General features: G+C 33.1%; 1 protein-coding gene across 4 annotated transcripts; it reads right to left on the reverse strand.

Moving 5' to 3' along the window:
- Positions 1-1,680: 1,680 nt before the first annotated feature.
- On the reverse strand, positions 1,681-8,363 carry LOC120160689 (calmodulin-interacting protein 111-like). 4 transcript variants are annotated; one of them, XM_039171040.1, is made up of 12 exons: positions 8,170-8,355; positions 7,541-7,875; positions 7,284-7,442; positions 5,924-6,786; positions 5,173-5,377; positions 4,695-4,902; positions 3,992-4,485; positions 3,298-3,724; positions 2,933-3,013; positions 2,614-2,804; positions 2,356-2,543; positions 1,681-1,827 (listed from the first exon to the last, which is right to left on the reverse strand). In XM_039171040.1, exons 2-12 carry the CDS (start codon positions 7,826-7,828, stop codon positions 1,776-1,778), a joined length of 3,156 nt encoding a protein of 1,051 aa, XP_039026971.1. In that variant the 5' UTR covers positions 7,829-7,875; positions 8,170-8,355; the 3' UTR covers positions 1,681-1,775. The 4 variants fall into 4 exon arrangements, with proteins under 4 accessions (XP_039026971.1, XP_039026970.1, XP_039026972.1 ...); XM_039171039.1 differs by having other exon boundaries at positions 7,541-7,889; XM_039171041.1 differs by lacking the exon at positions 8,170-8,355 and having other exon boundaries at positions 7,289-7,442; positions 7,541-7,682.
- Positions 8,364-17,799: the final 9,436 nt, after the last annotated feature.

Raw genomic sequence — 17,799 nt, forward strand, 5'->3', positions numbered from 1 at the left:
TACAAAATGCAGAAAAAAATTGGTCAGGTTGCGTATCAACTGGAATTGCCAAATGATTCTAAATTACATCCAGTGTTTCATGTTAGCTTATTGAAGAAGAGAATCGGAAAACAGGGACTTGTCTCGCTGAATCCTCCTGAAACATCTTCAGATGGTCAATTGAAAATTTACCCAGCAACCGTGTTGAACCGACGCGTGGTGACACGACAGAAGCAGAATGTTACTCAACTGTTGATTCAGTGGAAGAACATGGGACCAAATGATGCAACGTGGGAAGATGCTTCAGTGTTGCAGAACCAGTTTCCCGATTTCGATCCTTGCGGACAAGGATCGTTTGATGGAGGAGGTACTGTCACGAGGGAAGGGGAGTTAGGGTTTGAAGGTTTTAATTTGGGGAAAAATCGAAGAAGGAAGTTGGGGAATCATCAGCAGAAAGGGGGAGAGGAGAGAAAGGAATTAGGGATTGAAGGGGATTAGGGATTGAAGTTTTATCTGAAGAGGGAAAGGCAAAAATAAGGACAGGAGAATGGGTCATACGGGATTGGGTATGGGTTAATAAGGTAACTGGGCTTTATTACTTAGACCCAATTAATATATCAGTAGGCTTATGAGTTAAAGGGTGGGGCAGGTCTGGATCTAAGTCAGAAGTGAGAGGGATGGAAGGGTGAGTCATCATTTAGACGGTTAATTTGTTAGATTGCTGAATTGCCAGCTGGAGGTACTGTCTATATATAATTGTACCCAGAATCTTTGAGGAATTTATCTTGAGAAATGAAAATGCACACTTTCTGTAACCTATTCTCTCTATTTTCTTAAATCCCTAAAAAATTCTTCTATCATTCTATCCTAAACCATAACAGTTTAGTAATAGAAATTAATTTTTAATTTCCTTTGACTTTAAATAAAATATTAATTTAACTTTTATTATAAAATATAAATTTTACCATTAAATTTTAGATAATTAATTTAATCACTAAATTTGATCAAAATTTCTTGTCGTCGATTGCAACTCACCATTGTCGTCAATCACTGTTGGTTATCATTGGCCGTCGTTGGAGTCCAAAATTTTCAATCCACTCTATTTTTACCTTTTAAGATCGAATTCAATGAATGTTTTATTGAAATCCATAATCATCTTCTTTTAAAACTAAATTATACTCCATAATAAATTTATCCTTAATATTTATTTCTAAAAAAATAAGAACATTATAAATCTATCTGTATCATATAATTTTTTTAGATTTTTACCATGTAAATTTTCTTCAAATCGAGTATTTATAATTAGCAAACATTGTATATGAGAGAGAAAACATACTGGAAAAACAATTAAAAAGTAAAAACCACCATATTAAGAGCACAAAGTGTGCACATATAGCCTGTATGTGTGCCCAGGAAATAAACTCTTACCAAGTAAAGTTTATTGCATGTAGAACAATGCTGAACACTTCTCCCGAGCTATATGCGATGAGCATAAAGCCTGAATGTTCGATTTGCTAATGTTGACAGTACTTTACAATGAAAGTGTCTTACACATATCGTTGGAACTTCAAAACACGGCTGTACTTTGGTACATTTCTTTTGAAAATTAAAAAATTGATGCACAAAACAATGGATAAATATAATTTAATAGACGCAGTGTTGTATTATACAACATTCAAGTCAAAATTGTGTTTCCATTCAAATGCATCTTCATCGATGGACTTGCAAGTTGAAACTCAATCTTACTGCCAAAACTAACTCAAAATAGTTACTCCTTTCGGAAAGCAAAGTTGATCCTATGAAGGCTCCTTTGCAAATAGCTGTGAGACGGACTTTATTACGGCCTGCCTGCATTATTAACATTAAGACAATAAGCCAATTCATTCAATTACCATCAATACCCAAGCAAAACAAAAACTAGGGTCAAGCTTAAGCTCAATCTCATCTCTCAATGGTGCAAGTTTTAATACATCATCCTTCCTTGGTAGAAACCAAGGAATTTAGTATCATTTTGATCACAGCCACTAGAAGAGAAAACAAAAAAACTTCCAACCATCACATGTATGTTGATCACCGTAGTTTGGTTACCAATACGGAATAGTTAGATTTAGCACTTTGGTTCTTTTGGATTAAAAATACAGTTCCTTTACACCTTTTAAACAGTAGTTTGCTTTATTACTTGAGTTCCTAAGGACAAAACATACAGTCACGCCACCCAGAATTCAAGATCAACTGCAAATATGCAGGTTTGCATTGATTAGAATATTCAGTTGCTGTGCATATTTCAAATGTTGAGATTGTTTGTTAGGGAAAGATGCATCACGGCCAATCAATCACAATGACATGTTACAGAGAAGTAAAAGAAGATTTTTTTACCAAAAGGTGAACGCAGTTGATCTAGTTGAGGACTGTTGAGATCCTAATTTCTTTTCTACAGAGCTGGAGTAAACAAGCCTTTCAAATTTTGCTGATAGCTCTTGATACAACTGAAACTCCGATGGTCGTGCTTGTCTGATTGCAGCTTTCAAATGGCGCATTGTTACTTCTTCAGCATCAAGGCTCTCCTGATTGCAAATTCAACTTAAATTAACAACGGTGAGAAACGTTCAGAAAACCAAGCTTAGACTCACAAACCTCAAGAGCTATGACAGCTGCCTCTCGGCAAATCAATGATATATCAGCACCAGTACAGCCCTCCGTGAGATGAACAAGCTCTTTTAAGCTGACATCAGTGCTGCAAGGAATTTTGCACAAATGGATACGAAATATATCTTCACGGTCATTCTCATTTGGCGGTCCAACATATAACAGTCGATCAAAACGTCCTGCATGAATCTTTGTTAGATGTTATTAGGAAGTAACCATGTTTATGTTACAAGTAATAGAAAGTTGTAAAATTGGCTGTGCTTTCTCCTCTATATCAAGAGCGGAGGGAAGAGGTGAGAGAAAAGACCTGGTCTTAGAAGGGCAGGGTCAATCTTGTCTGGTCTATTAGTGGCTGCAATAACCGTAACATCAACTCTTTGATGCAAACCTAGATCAGCAAGAGTTACAATCCAGTCAGTATATTTAAAAAAAGAAAAAAGAAACCTTAAGTGTTTTATTCCATATGAGAAAACAAGATACATTATAGTTATAATCCAAATAGGTGAGATGGAATCTCCTGAAGGAGGCTAAATCAAAATGAACATGCTTTAAATTAAAATACTCTAGGTATAAGCAAAGCTCAATAGATGCGTTAGTAAAAAGAAACAGAGAAGTCATGCAAGAGCACCATAAATATAAGAGGGGAACTAATGCTTCACATCTACTACTAACCATCCAACTCAACAAGAAGTTGACTCATGACCCTATCAGAAACTGAAACCCCATCAGTATCCTTCCCACGAACTACGGCGAGGCTATCAATTTCATCAAAAAATATGATTGATGGAGCATTAGCCCTTGCCTTTGCAAAAAGGGATCTCACTGCCTTCTCAGATTCACCAACCCATTTGCTGAAAAGTTCTGGACCTTTCACTGCTAGAAAATTTAATCCAGCTTCCGAAGCCACAGCACGAGCCATAAGGGTTTTGCTACAACCAGGAGGTCCAAACATCAACACCCCTGTGGGAGGCCGTGTACCAATCCTCTTAAATGCATCCTGGTGTTTTTGAGGCCATTCAACAGCTTCCATCAACTGAGTTTTGACCTCCCTTTGACCACCAACATCTTCCCAATTAACTTTTGGAACTTCAAGTATGATCTACAAGTACAGAACAAAGGTCATACCTCTCGCTAAACAACAGTTATATCTTAGTCATAAATTTTTGTAAAAATAAATCTACTAGCAATTCTAAGAAGTTAGAACTTCTATCCTTTTTAGTTAAAATATATTAAAATAATGTTGAAAGCATAAAATTTTGTGCACGGCAACTGTTTTTGGTGTTGTCATTGCAGTAGTAGAGATTGGTAACATTGAAAAAATGGGAACAAAATATTTCCCCAAACAACAATTATATCTTAGTCATACCTCACGCATGGCACTCGGTCTCACTTTCATCCTGGCCTTCTCAAAATCTTCAAACACCACTCTTAGTAGGCAATTTTCTTTCACCAAAGATGTCCCTTCAGAAATATTGTCAATGCCATTCTGGATACTAGCTGTTGTTCGTAAGACTGCCTCAGAAGAATCAGGCAATTTGCAAGAAGATGAAGAATCTAAAAAACTAGTTGAAATGTCTCTTAAAACACTTGTACATTCCATTCCCTCCATATTATTGCCTGACAGGCCTACATATGTAATTGGCATTCTAAAAGATTTCTGACCATGAGAAGAAACTTTAAATTTAGAGTAACGCCTAAGACAAACTAGGGCTGCCTCATTACAAAGGGAAGCTAGATCAGCACCCACAAAACCATGTGTAGTCATGGCAAGTTGCTGAACTTGAATATCTGAAATGCAGTGATCGATTTTTCTGAGAAGAGTGTGCAGTATATCTAGTCGTTGCTTTGGAGATGGCACACCTACATTTAAATTAGCAATATATCACATCAGAAAGAAGGTAAGAAGATCTGCTAAATCAGTTTGTAATAACATCATAAACAATTCGTAGAACTTGAGATGGAGTAAATGTTGTAATTTATTATATCACATGAATGTAAGAAAAGAGTTACCATTAAGAAAGATTATCAAGGTAATGAAATTTAATATCAAAGACAATCTTTTATCTTACCTATCTCAAGTTCCCTGTCAAATCTTCCAGGTCGTCTAAGTGCAGGCTCAATGCTATCAGGCCTGTTGGTAGCCGCAATGACAAGTACTCCATCAGTTGTACTAACCCCATCCATCAAATTCAACAACGTAGCAACCATTCTTTGGGATAGCTGTTCGCCTCCTTCTTTTCGTGCAGGAGCTATGGCATCTAACTCGTCAATGAATAACTACATAGAGGAACTGTCAGGTTGCATTTAAGAGGCATAGAAGCTATGCAATACGCCCTAGAAAACATGACCTTCAATATTTTTCTTCAAAAGATAAAAACAGAAGGGTTAAAATTGACATGTTAAAATTTTGCTTATACATCTTACATCCAAGATTCTTTTCTTAATCCTCTTCATGTTGTCTCAAATCTCAATGACTTAAGCATAGAGTTGTAAGCACACAGAAGAGAAGTCAACAAAACTATTATGTTTGACAGAAAAAAATCTAACCACAGAAGGTGCAGCCTGTATAGCTGACTCAAAAACTTTGTGCAATTCTTGCTCACTTTCTCCATGATATTCACTAACAATCTCAGGTCCATTAACACAGAAGAGGCTAACACCAGCATCACGGACACATAGCCGTGCCAAAGAAGTCTTTCCCGTTCCAGGTGGACCATGAAGAAGTACTCCTTTCGTAGTTTGCAAACCAAAACTAGAACAATTACATTAGTCATCATCATTTATATTTTGCTATGTGAAACAAATGAGAAAAAAATTAAAGAAAAAGAGTTACTTGTGAATGAATGCATCAGAGAATATCTGATAAAATAACAAGAAGAATACTGCTTAAAAACAGAAAAATGATACATTCCATTAAGAAATAAAAAGAGAGAATATTTTCCATGTTATAGAAATAAAAACCCACAGAATATATAAATTTTAGGTCCCAGGCTGGACTTTCTAGCCCTCATAATCTCATTTATCATGGACCATTCTTCAGTCAAGAACATTAAAACAAGTTTCAGAGTCTGATGCTAACCAGCTGGTGCAAAATCTGATCCTCTGTAATTTACCTTTTTACCAACAAATACATTCTACGCATTAAAACATGCCTAGTCTTCATTGTAATGAGAATATTGTATTTACATGGAAACAAGAAGCCTTCACAGAATAGAATAGTATTTTCTATAACAAACCACTGAATAATACTATTAGCTCCAAAAAGTAAACAAGAAGGGCAAATTTTTATATCATTTACCTTGATAAAGCATTCTTCACCAATGAGAAAATGATTTCCCTCAATATTGCATATTCTCTAGACAAGCCACCCAGTTCTGAAATATCTTGCTCCACAATTGTTTTCACATCTCCAAGGTCATGTTGCACACATGGTGAAGGTCTTTCAAATTGATTTTCAGAAGACAAATCCGATGGCGAACATAAGTATACTTTAGACTTGTGGTCAATAACAAAAGCACTATTCACATGCACCGTCGGTTCAAGAGTTTGTGGGGCCAAGCTATGATTATTTCCATTTGTCAAATCCTGATTACTGATACCAGCACCTATCACACGGAAAATGCAAAGCTCTGAAAGTATTGGAATTGCCACAATATTTCCACGCAATAGATTACGTGAATACAACCATGAAGTAGCACATGCCTCTAGGAGTTTCTTAGAACTTTCATCCCTTAATATCTCTTTAACATCAAATGAATCAGAACATAGACCATTTGGTTTGGAGATATTTGATGCTGATCCTTCACAAAAGGGTGAATCTAACCGAGTAGAACGAAGAGAACTCAACTTAGGCTGATATAATGGCGTCTTAGGAGATGATGTTATTCCATTCTCATGAGTTTTTCCAGCCGAGCATTCCATTTTAGATTGCAAATCATAGTTTGTATTTACCGTATTCTTAGAAGTCGGCTCTAGATGCAATTGCTGGCAGCCATACAATGAGAGGCAATTAGCATTTAGGTTATGTCCCCTTTCACTCCCATTTATAAGACCAGTTTGAAATTCACTTTGTATGGGGTAAACAAAAACAATGCTGCCAGAAGAGGGAGAACCCAGCGCATATGAAAGGCTTGAAGACAGTCTCACTCCATTCTTCAAAACCTAGAAAGAAAGAAAGAATAAGATTAAGGTATAGAATCCAATCTCCATGACATCACCAATAGAATCTCTGAAATTTAGAAGGTAAAACGTTTTTTTTTTCATTTGATAAATAAGAAGGTGAAACTTAAGACACGGCATCAAGTCCATAATATACAAATTAATTCACGATATATAAAACCAAGATTTATAAGGTTAAATATATACGATATTCCATCAATTCACCTTAACGAAACACACAGCCTTAAAAGACCCTCTGCAAAAATCAAAATAAGCTACTACATAATCTCCATGAGTAGTTACTGTCTCCTTGCAGAAATATCAAGTAACCATTTTTTATTTAATTTTAAAGCATCAACGACAGTTGAGGAAGCATCCACTTTCTTTAACTTCATAACGCAGTTTGTCTACCTAAACTTTAAGAAGAAGAAAAATTCAAACGCAAAAGGAGAATATATAATATAAAGAGAATCAGACTACCATGTGATTGTCATTCGAACCTTACAAGAGGGAAAAACTGTTGCAAGTGCAAAGTAGTTTCCAGCTTCTTTTGCAATTTCATCGGCTGAACCAACACCAAAAGGTAGATCATATTCATCTGTTACTGAACTTAGAGGAAAGCCATTTGAATGTTTATTTTTTAAAGCAGCAAGTGAGACCTGGGAATGGATTAGAAAATAATTCAATAGCAGGACAGCGGTGGAATATGGGGGCGGGGATGCAATCCGAGAAAATTACAAGAGTCAAAGTGAATTACCGATACTAATGAACCAGGGGTGAGATAAGAAGCAACCACAGAAGATTCTGACAGCCAAATTTTACAGCTTCTAGTTTCAGAGTCAACATGATTAACTCTGCCAATGAAAGCCGATTTTCCAATAAGAGAAGGATATTGCCTCGAAACTTCATCAAGAAAGCCCCTAAGATCTTCTTCATCAACTTGTGCATCTACAGAAGTCACAGATGGTGTCCGTGGAGAAGCTGACGGGTCAGAATTTGAGTGTCTAGAAGGCGTCTTTGATTGCTTCTTGGACTTTGAAGGCATCTCGACAGTAGAGTTGGGGTAGGAAATAGTTGTGGATGAAGTTATCACTGACCACAAATGGCTGAAACACGTTACAAAAATAATTTTGGGAGTCACAAATCAGAATCGATCAAAGTTCATAAACAGGGCTGGGCTATTATTCAATCAAATCGAAAATGAACTACTTGCATAGCATTAGATACTGAATGACCCAAAACGTGTGCATGTGAAAATGGATAAATTGGTAAAAGTGCACCCACGAGAAATTTTCGAATTGAATCGCAAGATAACATCCCAATTAAGCTTCGAAGATTTCAAAGTGCACAAATTATGAGGAAAATGACAGAAAAATACACTTTTACCTTGGCAAGAGCAGAAATTGCTAATTGCTAATTGCTAATTGCTAGCTTGGATTCCAACGGTTCCGCTGCAGACGGTGAGGAGGAGACTGGAGATAAGAAAGTGGGATAATTGAGTGGGGAAAAGTTTGACAGAAAATGACGAGTTCAAACCGTCTAGGAATTAATTTTGCCCGTGACAAGAGTTCAAACCGGACGCTACTTCAAACAGCCTTGTCTAGGGTTTTAAATAATATTTTCTAATACTATTATCAAAAGTTTCCCCTAGGACGCTACTTCAAACCCTAGACGGTGATATTAATTCCTTATATTATCAAAAGTTTAATTACCCATAATTCTATTATTAAAACAAAACAGTCCCCACGACTTCAAGAAAATCAAAAGAATCATTCCCTCCAGTCATTATTTAGGACTCTTCCCGTAGCTATCATCATATCGTCACATCATACAGTTCCATCAGCGTTTGCCTTGACCCAACCCTCCGGTGATCGTTGCTATTTGGATGTTCTCTTGTCATAGTTTACATTCTTTTGTCGGATTGTTCTTCTCAGCAATATCTCATTAGCAAATCTTCTACTTCGCACTAGGAGACTGTAATGCTCGATGAAATCACTGTTAACAATTTTGGAATTTTGAAGCTTCCTTAGATTTCAGCACACCACTGAAAATAAGACATTCCAATCTCGATTCAATTGCAGGATTATCTAAATTGCGCAAATTTTCCCATGTCCATACATGGAAAGCTTCAACGTAACAATTATTTGATACCATATTATTATTTTTTGAATAAATATATAATTTGATATTTGGATTTTATTTCAAAATATAATTTAATAATTAATTTTTTCAATTAATTACTTATATTTTTAAGATTTAATTTTATTTTTTAATTAGATATTTAAATTTGATTTATTGAAATATTTAGTTTTTAGTCAATTTAAAGTAATAAATTAAGTTCAAATATCAATTTTAACTAAAAAACTAAATTTGGATATTTAATAGTAAAAAATTAATTATTAAACTGAAATCGAAAACTAAGTTTAGATATTAGGTTAGACAACAAAATTAGATAATAAATTTAAAATATATATTTACTATTTTTATTGATGGTAAAATATGAGTTGTGACAACTGTGGACAGTTTATTTCTTTCGATTTAGATAAAAAAAATCGTATCAAGTGATTCTATAGAAGGTGATGAATCGTGAATTATGAATTATTTTCGGTTAGAAGAGAAAAAGTCCAGAACCCCTTTTTATATAACAACACTTAAAGTTGATATTAAGTCTAAGATGATGATAACTATATGTAGATTGGTAAGACAACTAGGTATGATTATCTAACAACAAATTTAACTCTGTCAAATCATACAAATATGTCGACAATTATGTCAAAACTATGATTGATCGAATCATATAAATTTTTTTAGGCTTTAATGAGTAAAATGTTTCTTTGTAAACCTCGATGGACAATGATAGCTATAGCATGACTTACCCAAAAAAAATAACATATAAAAGATGGTCGTAATAAAGATGAACGACAGTAGTAGGTATATGGGTGAATCAGTTTAACCTCAATAAAGACGCCGCAATTCTGGTTTGTGCCTTAAACATTGCAATAGAACATTAATTTTCAAGTTCTTATGCAAAATACAGATAAAAGGTGGCCGTAAAGAAGGAAATCAAGTCTCTAGGAAATGATTACTCAAGTTGTGATGGCATTTGAATGCAAATCGATGACCCTTTTGTCTTATCCAACGAATCGTTTCCTGGTTTAAAAAAAATCAAATTATGTAAACATGACTTAAACCAAAATTTAATGAATTGAAGAAATAAATTGGCCGACTCAGAGAGAAAGCTAGCTACCACCACAAGAGGCTGTGCCATAGGGCTTCTGTTTCAGCTGTGTTTGTTCACAAACAAAGATGGTAACAACATTTTGCTGCTATTTAACATAGATGTTTAGAGAATGGAGGGAGGATAGACATATTTTAGATAAGGTTTCTCGGTTTGCGTTGTTGCAGGTTTTAGGCTGTTGATTTGTGACTATTGGATCAAGTCACTAAATTTAGGAAGTTGATAAATCATGCAGTAAAATTTTTGAGGTATCCAGAGTTCAATTTCAGGCAGATTTTATAAGCACAAGATGTACTCATGGAAGAAGTGAACGGAGAGTAGCCTAGCCTGCAACTTAGCTTGCAAAATTTTTGAAAGAATATAATCTTCTGCATTTCTTGAATGCAAATCATACCGGTCTAATTAATGGTAATCTCAAGAAAAGAAATATATTTGCGATTTAAAAAAAGACCCTAACTGACAATTTTATTAGTAAAAAATTTAAAAATAACAAGACAAAGTAAAACATTTCCCAAGTAGAATTTCATGTCACTTTTTTCCATCTGATCTATTTGCAGTTAAAATTCCCTTCGAACTTGGTCCCAAATCTATGCCATCTGGAAGAAGCATAGACAATCCATAAATCAAAAGCAGAATTAATTAGTTTTAACCAAAGAGATACATGTCTTCAATAACCAAAATCCAACCACACAGAGAATTAAAACGAAAGAAATGAAGCAATGACCCCATTAATAAGAACAGTTGCCAGGTTTTGCTTGAAGCTAAGGACATGGATGACCATTTTATAGAAAAGGTTATCACCTATATTCATTTGGCTTTGTGGAAATTATGATAACATTTGAATGCATTGGGAAAATGTTTTTCTCATTTGGGAACACGACTTAAAAGGTAAATTTGAATGAACAAAGAAGGCTAAATTGGATGCTCAAAGAAAGTGCTTGCTGCCACAATTTCAGCAGGGTTGGTTTCTTAACAAGGGTGGTAACAACTTTTTGCTGTTCTTTTACATGGTAGATAGGAGTGCAGAGGGAGGGTAGACACATTGGTCACATTAGCTCTTGGTTTGTATCATTTCAGGATGTAGGATGTTGAGTACTGTTAGGCCAAATCAATAAATATAGGAGGTTAATCAGGGTTCAATTTCAAAAAGGTTTAATACTAAGCACAAGCTATACATGTGGAAGAAAAGAATGACAAAGAGTAGCCAAACCTGCAACTTAGCTGTTGAATATCAGCAGCGTGAGCTTGGGGAAAAAATTAAAAGTATAATTCTCTCTGCGTATCTTGAATGTGTATTGCACCATTCTGAATTGTTACAGATTCATATGCTGATTCTTAGACAGATTCTTAGGCTAATTTATATTATATTCAATGTAATATATTGTGTTACCTAGTTTAGTAATATTATATTTGTATATATACCCCTCTCTACTGATTAATAAAATACACGAGAGACACACGTTCTCTACTGATTTCTACATGAATAATTTATCAGAACATGAGGAACCAATATTTTCAAGGAGGGCCTTTAAGAAAAAGGTACACGATAAATATAGGAAGTTAATCAAGGTTCAATTTCAGAATTCTCTTCTCTGCTGTACAATGAAAATAAAATTTAAGTCTTAGGAAACAAGAAACCTAATAATCTTAGGATTCTAGTTTATGTTCTGCCACATAATGATATAAGAAAATTTCTGTTTTTCACCAAAAATAGCATGGTGTCAAAGTAAGATTCGTAACCCTAGTACTATAACATGGAAAACCTACTGATTGGAGACCTACCCGAAGCCCGCCAAGTCAGGGACAACCATGAAAACGTGGCTAATGCTTCCAACACCAGCACCAAATACAATCCATTCACTAAGAGCAAAAGTATTGCAAAAGCTATTTGGGAAAATGTCACTCCTTTGAACAACATACTAACATGCTAGCACATCAATGTATTTTTTTTCTTCTGCAGATATTATAGAAACCGACACGTTAAGCCTTGGATAGTTGATTTTAGAGCTTCAAACCACACTACTGAAGATATTAATATTTTTCATACGTTGATCCCTCAATCAAGCCTCTCTACGGTCTGAATAGCAGGTGGATCAATCTCAAAAGTGGGAGGAATCAGATCCATTAAATTGATAAATAGCCTTCTTCTCTCATCTATCATTTATGTTCCAAAATTAGATTGCAATATGATTTCTATTAGAGAATTCACTCGTGATTTGAACTGTGTGACTAAATTCAATCAAACCTTTTTGAATTTCAAGTCATTTCTTTGTGAAATTTATCAACTTGCAAATCACACCCGACATGTTTATCCTAGCATCCAATATAAACCTTCACATCCATTTTATATGATCATAATGTCATTTGGGGGCCTTCACGTGTGAAAAATCTTAATGGGGTTTGTTGGTTAATAATCATATCCTTCATAAATTATCACACTATAACCATCTAGACATTCCTTATGAAAGAAAAATACGAAATCAAAAAATATTCAAATTCTTATTATAAGATTCGTACCCAATTCAAAAGCAAGATTTAGATTCTCGAAACAGATAATGGTAGTTATTATTATTTTTAACATCCTTATGTTCATATCTCAAAGAGAAAGAGATTATTCATGTGAGTTTTTGTGTTGACACACTTCAACAAAATGGGATATGGGATAGTCATGAGAAAAAATAGATACCTATTCGAGATAGTTATATCACTCATATTCACCACTCATGTACCTAAACACTTCAAAAAGTTATCTTTACTACCAACTATCTCATAAATAGAATACCTAGTCGAGTCTTAAAATTTCAAAAACCTCAAAAAGTCATCCTTTCTCTATTCCCAGTTGGTTCATACAACCATCTTGCATATAAGAGGTAAATTCCCAACACTTGTAACCCTTCTCTATCTCCAGGTTACTTATTTCTTTCTATCAAAAATGGGTATGGCTACAAAGGTGCCAGCGCTTTGTGACGAGAATTTATACTATATGATTGAACCGTATCAATCATAAGAGACAAGCTGTAGTAAAATTCTTCAAAATACATAATAAATTTCTTCTTAATTTCAAAATCCCCAAATGATCAAAATCATGTTTCAATGATTCAACAAGAATATACATTTAAAATGGACAATAAAGGTATTTAGATAGTTTACTTTTCCTTGATAAAGAGTAACACTTATCATGTAAATAATTACTCATCCCATTGTTCTCGCAGATAAAATTTATAGGTATTAGACAATTATCCTTTACCATTATAAAGGGTAGTCCTCATCATTTAAAAAGTTATTCATCATATTGTTTTTTTTACATAAAACGTACAGATAGCATACAGTTTATCTTTGCTTTTATAAGGTGTAACTCTCACCATGTAAATAATTACTTATAACATTGTTTTTGCACATAAATGTATAGGTATTGAAAAAATCATAGGAGTGGAACTTGTAAAAAAATATTTTTAAGCAACTTGTCATATATTAATAATAGAAGAAAAAACTCATAAAATAAAAACACATTTTGGCAAAATGTTTTAAAAATCACAATAATATTCTCCTCATTTTGATAAAGAGTAACATTCATCAAGTAAATATTTACTCATCATATTGTTTTTATAAATAAAATATATTGGTATCTAATACGGTTCCACCTTTGAAGACTTATTCTAGAAGAAAATTGAAAACAAATGCATGTGGCAAGGAGCTGATTCTGAAAGACCAAGTCTAACTTTCTCAACTACTTGGATTACATGCTTCCCACAACCTACACTTCACTGAAGAAGAATCACAACTATCACCTATCTCCCACATATATTAGGTTGATTTTCAGGGATTTAATTTTATTTTCAACAAATAAGAGTCCAAACAATTATTATATATATGTTGGGATTTATTCTTAGAAAACAGTAAATTATTTACTTTGAATCTATTTAGTTTATTTGTTGTAATAGTGTTCTTCACTAGTACACTTTATAAAAATTATCACTCATTTTTAATCATTTTTTTCTTATGAAGTTTAACCCTATCATTTTGATATCAGAGCCAGGTTGATTTGAAGTGACGAAAACTCGCAACATCGTTTCTCACAACCAACAACTCAATTCGCCAACTGATCAAAACGAACCAACCTCGCAATCTGACAACCAAATAATGAATCAATTGCCTTATAATTTGCATCAATTGCTTCTCGGTTGAATAATATAGATGAGTTACGGGCAGATGTAGTAGCTCCTAAAACTGGAGCCAATAATACATTACATTTGGACTCTGTTCCAGAGTTACCTAATAGAGGCAAGGCCAAGGAAGACTCCACTAATATAAGAGAACCTCGAAGATTTGCATAAACAGAAGTTGAAGAAAAGGTTACTAGTAGTCCATGTTCGATCAAGGTTTTCAAGGACGTCCACATACGAAGATGGCTTTTTCAAAATTTGAGGGTGAATTCTTAAAATAGAAAAATATTTCTTTACTATCAAACACCAGATGAATTGAAGGTGGACATAGCTGCAATATATCTGGAAGGGGATGCACTAGACTTCTTCTCATGGCTTAACAATGAACGAACTTTAGTTTTTTGGGATGAGCAAATTAAGGCGTTTCAAAAAAATTGATCTTGTTGAGTTTTAAAATCCAGATGAATGCTTGTGTGATATTCGCTAAACAGGGACCATTTAATAGCATATAAAAGAGTTTGCAAGAAGATCCGCAAAAGTATCGAATTGGCCAGATCATTGTTTGTTGGGGTATTAATTCTTTTAAATCTAACTTTCTCAAAAATTTAATAAAAAAAACTTTCTCAAAAATCTTATCATAAAATCCCTAATTTTAAACTTGTCGATCGTCGTAGCAACCATTGAACGGAGTAAGAAGGGTCGCCATCTTTGTCGCTCTTCCTAAAATCTACCTGAAGCAAGCTAAACAATTGTTTGTGATTTGAGTTAAGGATTTAGGAGTTTGAGACGATGACAAGGGCAGTTGTTGATCATTGAATGGTCGATAATGGGTGGATGGACATTTAGTAGTAGCAACAATGGTCGAAGATGATCGATGATTAGAGACTTAAGAATTTGAAATTTTCTTTTGAATTTTTAGATAAATTTTAAATTTTTTAAAAATTAACTTTAAGTCTTTTTAGATAAAATACTCAAATTTTTATAAATGTATTATGTGCAATATTTTATGTGGTTGACAATTTTTTAATGATTACAACAAACGAAACACATAAAATAGTAATGTTAAAAACGTTAAATACCTACTTTGTTGCTCGAATTCAAATCTCTTAATGTTGATATCAGATCTAAGATCATGATGACTATATGTAGGTTGGTAGGATAACTGGGTGCGATTGTCCAACAATAAATTTAACTCTATCAAATCACGTAAGTCTATAAAAAATTATGTCAGAACTTTGATTAATTGAAGCATATAAATTTTTAGGACTTTAATGAGTAAAAAATTTCTTTGAAAACCTCAATGGACAATGACAACAGTAAAATGACTTACAAAAAATTAAGAAGAAATACGACAATTTTTTATATTAGTTCAAGGTACCCTAATAAACTTAGATTATTTTTTGTTGAAAATTAAGTTTTGCTAATACCTTAAGTAGAGACGAACGTAAGATTTTATGTTAGAGGGTGAATTTATAAACTTTTAGGAGATAGTAAACTTATAAAATTATAGGGGAACAAAAACAAATTATCAATAAAAAAATATATACAAAAATCTAGATCAATCTTTGATTTTAAGATGTAATTGATGTTTCGTCCTTTATGGAAGTCGCAGTTACAACCACATATACGTTGATGTTTTTAAGAAAGAAACAAAAAGGGGTATTCGTCGAAGAATAACGGATAGCGGATAGCGTGGTGGGTGTAAAGGCACCGTCCCCCGCCGTGGTCCTCCATTATACCAAAAGCAAAGCATCAAAATGGCAAAAGAAAAAGCCCTACACAACCGCTCTAAATCCCAGATTCCCATGCTTGTTTTTCTCATCAAATTTACTTCAAAAGTAACATATGACTTGTTGATTCAGTTATGCTTACAACAATCACGGTTATCGATTGTGATAATAATTAAAAGTTTAATGATTGTAATATAAATTTTATAAGTTTAGGGGACTACCATTGTAGTTTACCCTTGTTTTTGCCCTAAAGTAAAAGGTTATAATATTGTCGTTGTTTAGTAGTTACAGATAAAATATTGTTTCGTCTTCTTCATCCTTATGTTGTTTCCCTGCAAGCTTTTGGTCACTGTCCCCTTCCCATAATCCCTTATGGAGGAAGTCTGGTAATATATTAGCTTACCTCCTCTAAATGATCACTCACCGGCGGCCACTACCATCTCAACTACCTTAAACAACAATAACTCCACTTTTCACAGCACCGTCCTTCAACACTTTTTCGCTACCCTAAACCTATTTAACTTAAAAAAATTACACTCTTGATGATATTTTCGATTATATTATATTTTTATCAATTTTTAATCTTATATTAACCTATTGTATTTTTTTTTGAACTCCTTTATGTAGAATCCTTTGTGTATATGTATTCCCCTTTATCCAGCAGTTGACTTGATCGTAAAATTTCTCTTAGTGGAAAAGACATATTCTTTAAATGGGCTAAAGTTGGCCACCAAATCCAACAAATTTTGGTTGTGAAACTCCCAAAAGGAAGAGGACTATTTTGGATCCTATGCAGTACTGAATGCTAAATATCCATATTATAATCTTTATTTTTTTAATTTTAAAAATTTATGCTGATCCATCAATACTTGTGAAACATATTAACCCAATTATGCTGTTAATCCACGTATAATATATAAAATATATAACCAACAACCAGTTTGTCTAGTGAGATAAGACATTAGATCCCTTAAGCAAGATCAAGAGTTCAAATCCTAGTGTTCCCAAATGGAGCAAACTGGGGTGGAAGGGTCGCCCTCGCCTCTGTAATATCCGATCTGAATTAGTCGGTCAATAGATCAGATACCAATGATTAATTTAAATATATATATATAATGTATATTTAGTTTATATTGTCAAATTTAATCTCTTTAATTTAATTATATTATTCATATAATTTTTAAGAATAATATATTTTTTAAAAATATTAGATAAAATTGATTCAGTTAGAATGTAAATTGATTCAGTTAGAATGTAAAAGATTAAATCCCTAATTTATATAGAGTACAATAATTAATGATAGAATTTAACCTATTACTTGAAATGATTATTGTGTTCACTTAAATATATTTGATTTTATTTAATGTTTTATTTGCAAATACGAAACATATATTTATTCAAACTAAATTGAATTTTATATTTATTTAATTTATAATTCTTTATAATACAAAAATAAATATTTATATTTAAATTAGAAAAAATAATTTATAAATACTCAATCATTATTATATATTTTTTATTTTCATGTTAATATTATTTACCTTTAACTATGATTACTAATTTATATTTGTATCTATCATTTGTTTTAATTGTTTGATTGAATTTTAACCTTTTTTTAGTATGGTATTATTTTAATTTTATTTGATTAGTTTGCGCACTTTGATGATTTTATTAGACATGTCCAACTAATATGATTAGTTTACTTTCGCTTTTATAGACTGTGTTTTTAGAATATTTATTTTTTATACACCAAACTAAACTATTATTATTAGTTTCAAAAATATTAAAATAATTGTTGCTGTACATAAAGCATTTACTAATCCTCTTTATATGTGTTATACAAATTTTTTATATAACTATTTGTGTATAGTATATTAGAAAAATA

Source organism: Hibiscus syriacus, unplaced genomic scaffold (genome assembly GCF_006381635.1).
Source record: "Hibiscus syriacus cultivar Baekdansim isolate YM2019G1 unplaced genomic scaffold, ASM638163v2 tig00111392_pilon, whole genome shotgun sequence".
NCBI classification, from domain to species: Eukaryota; Viridiplantae; Streptophyta; class Magnoliopsida; order Malvales; family Malvaceae; genus Hibiscus; species Hibiscus syriacus.

Excerpts from the sequence above, each read along its gene's own strand:
- LOC120160689 (XM_039171040.1), bottom strand. The coding sequence starts at position 7,828 with ATGCCTTCAAAGTCCAAGAAGCAATCAAAGACGCCTTCTAGACACTCA. Across the intron at positions 2,805-2,932 it reads CCCTGCCCTTCTAAGACCAG|GACGTTTTGATCGACTGTTA; the intron begins GTCTTTTCTCTC and ends AGATTCATGCAG. Across the intron at positions 2,544-2,613 it reads CAGCTGTCATAGCTCTTGAG|GAGAGCCTTGATGCTGAAGA; the intron begins GTTTGTGAGTCT and ends ATTTGCAATCAG.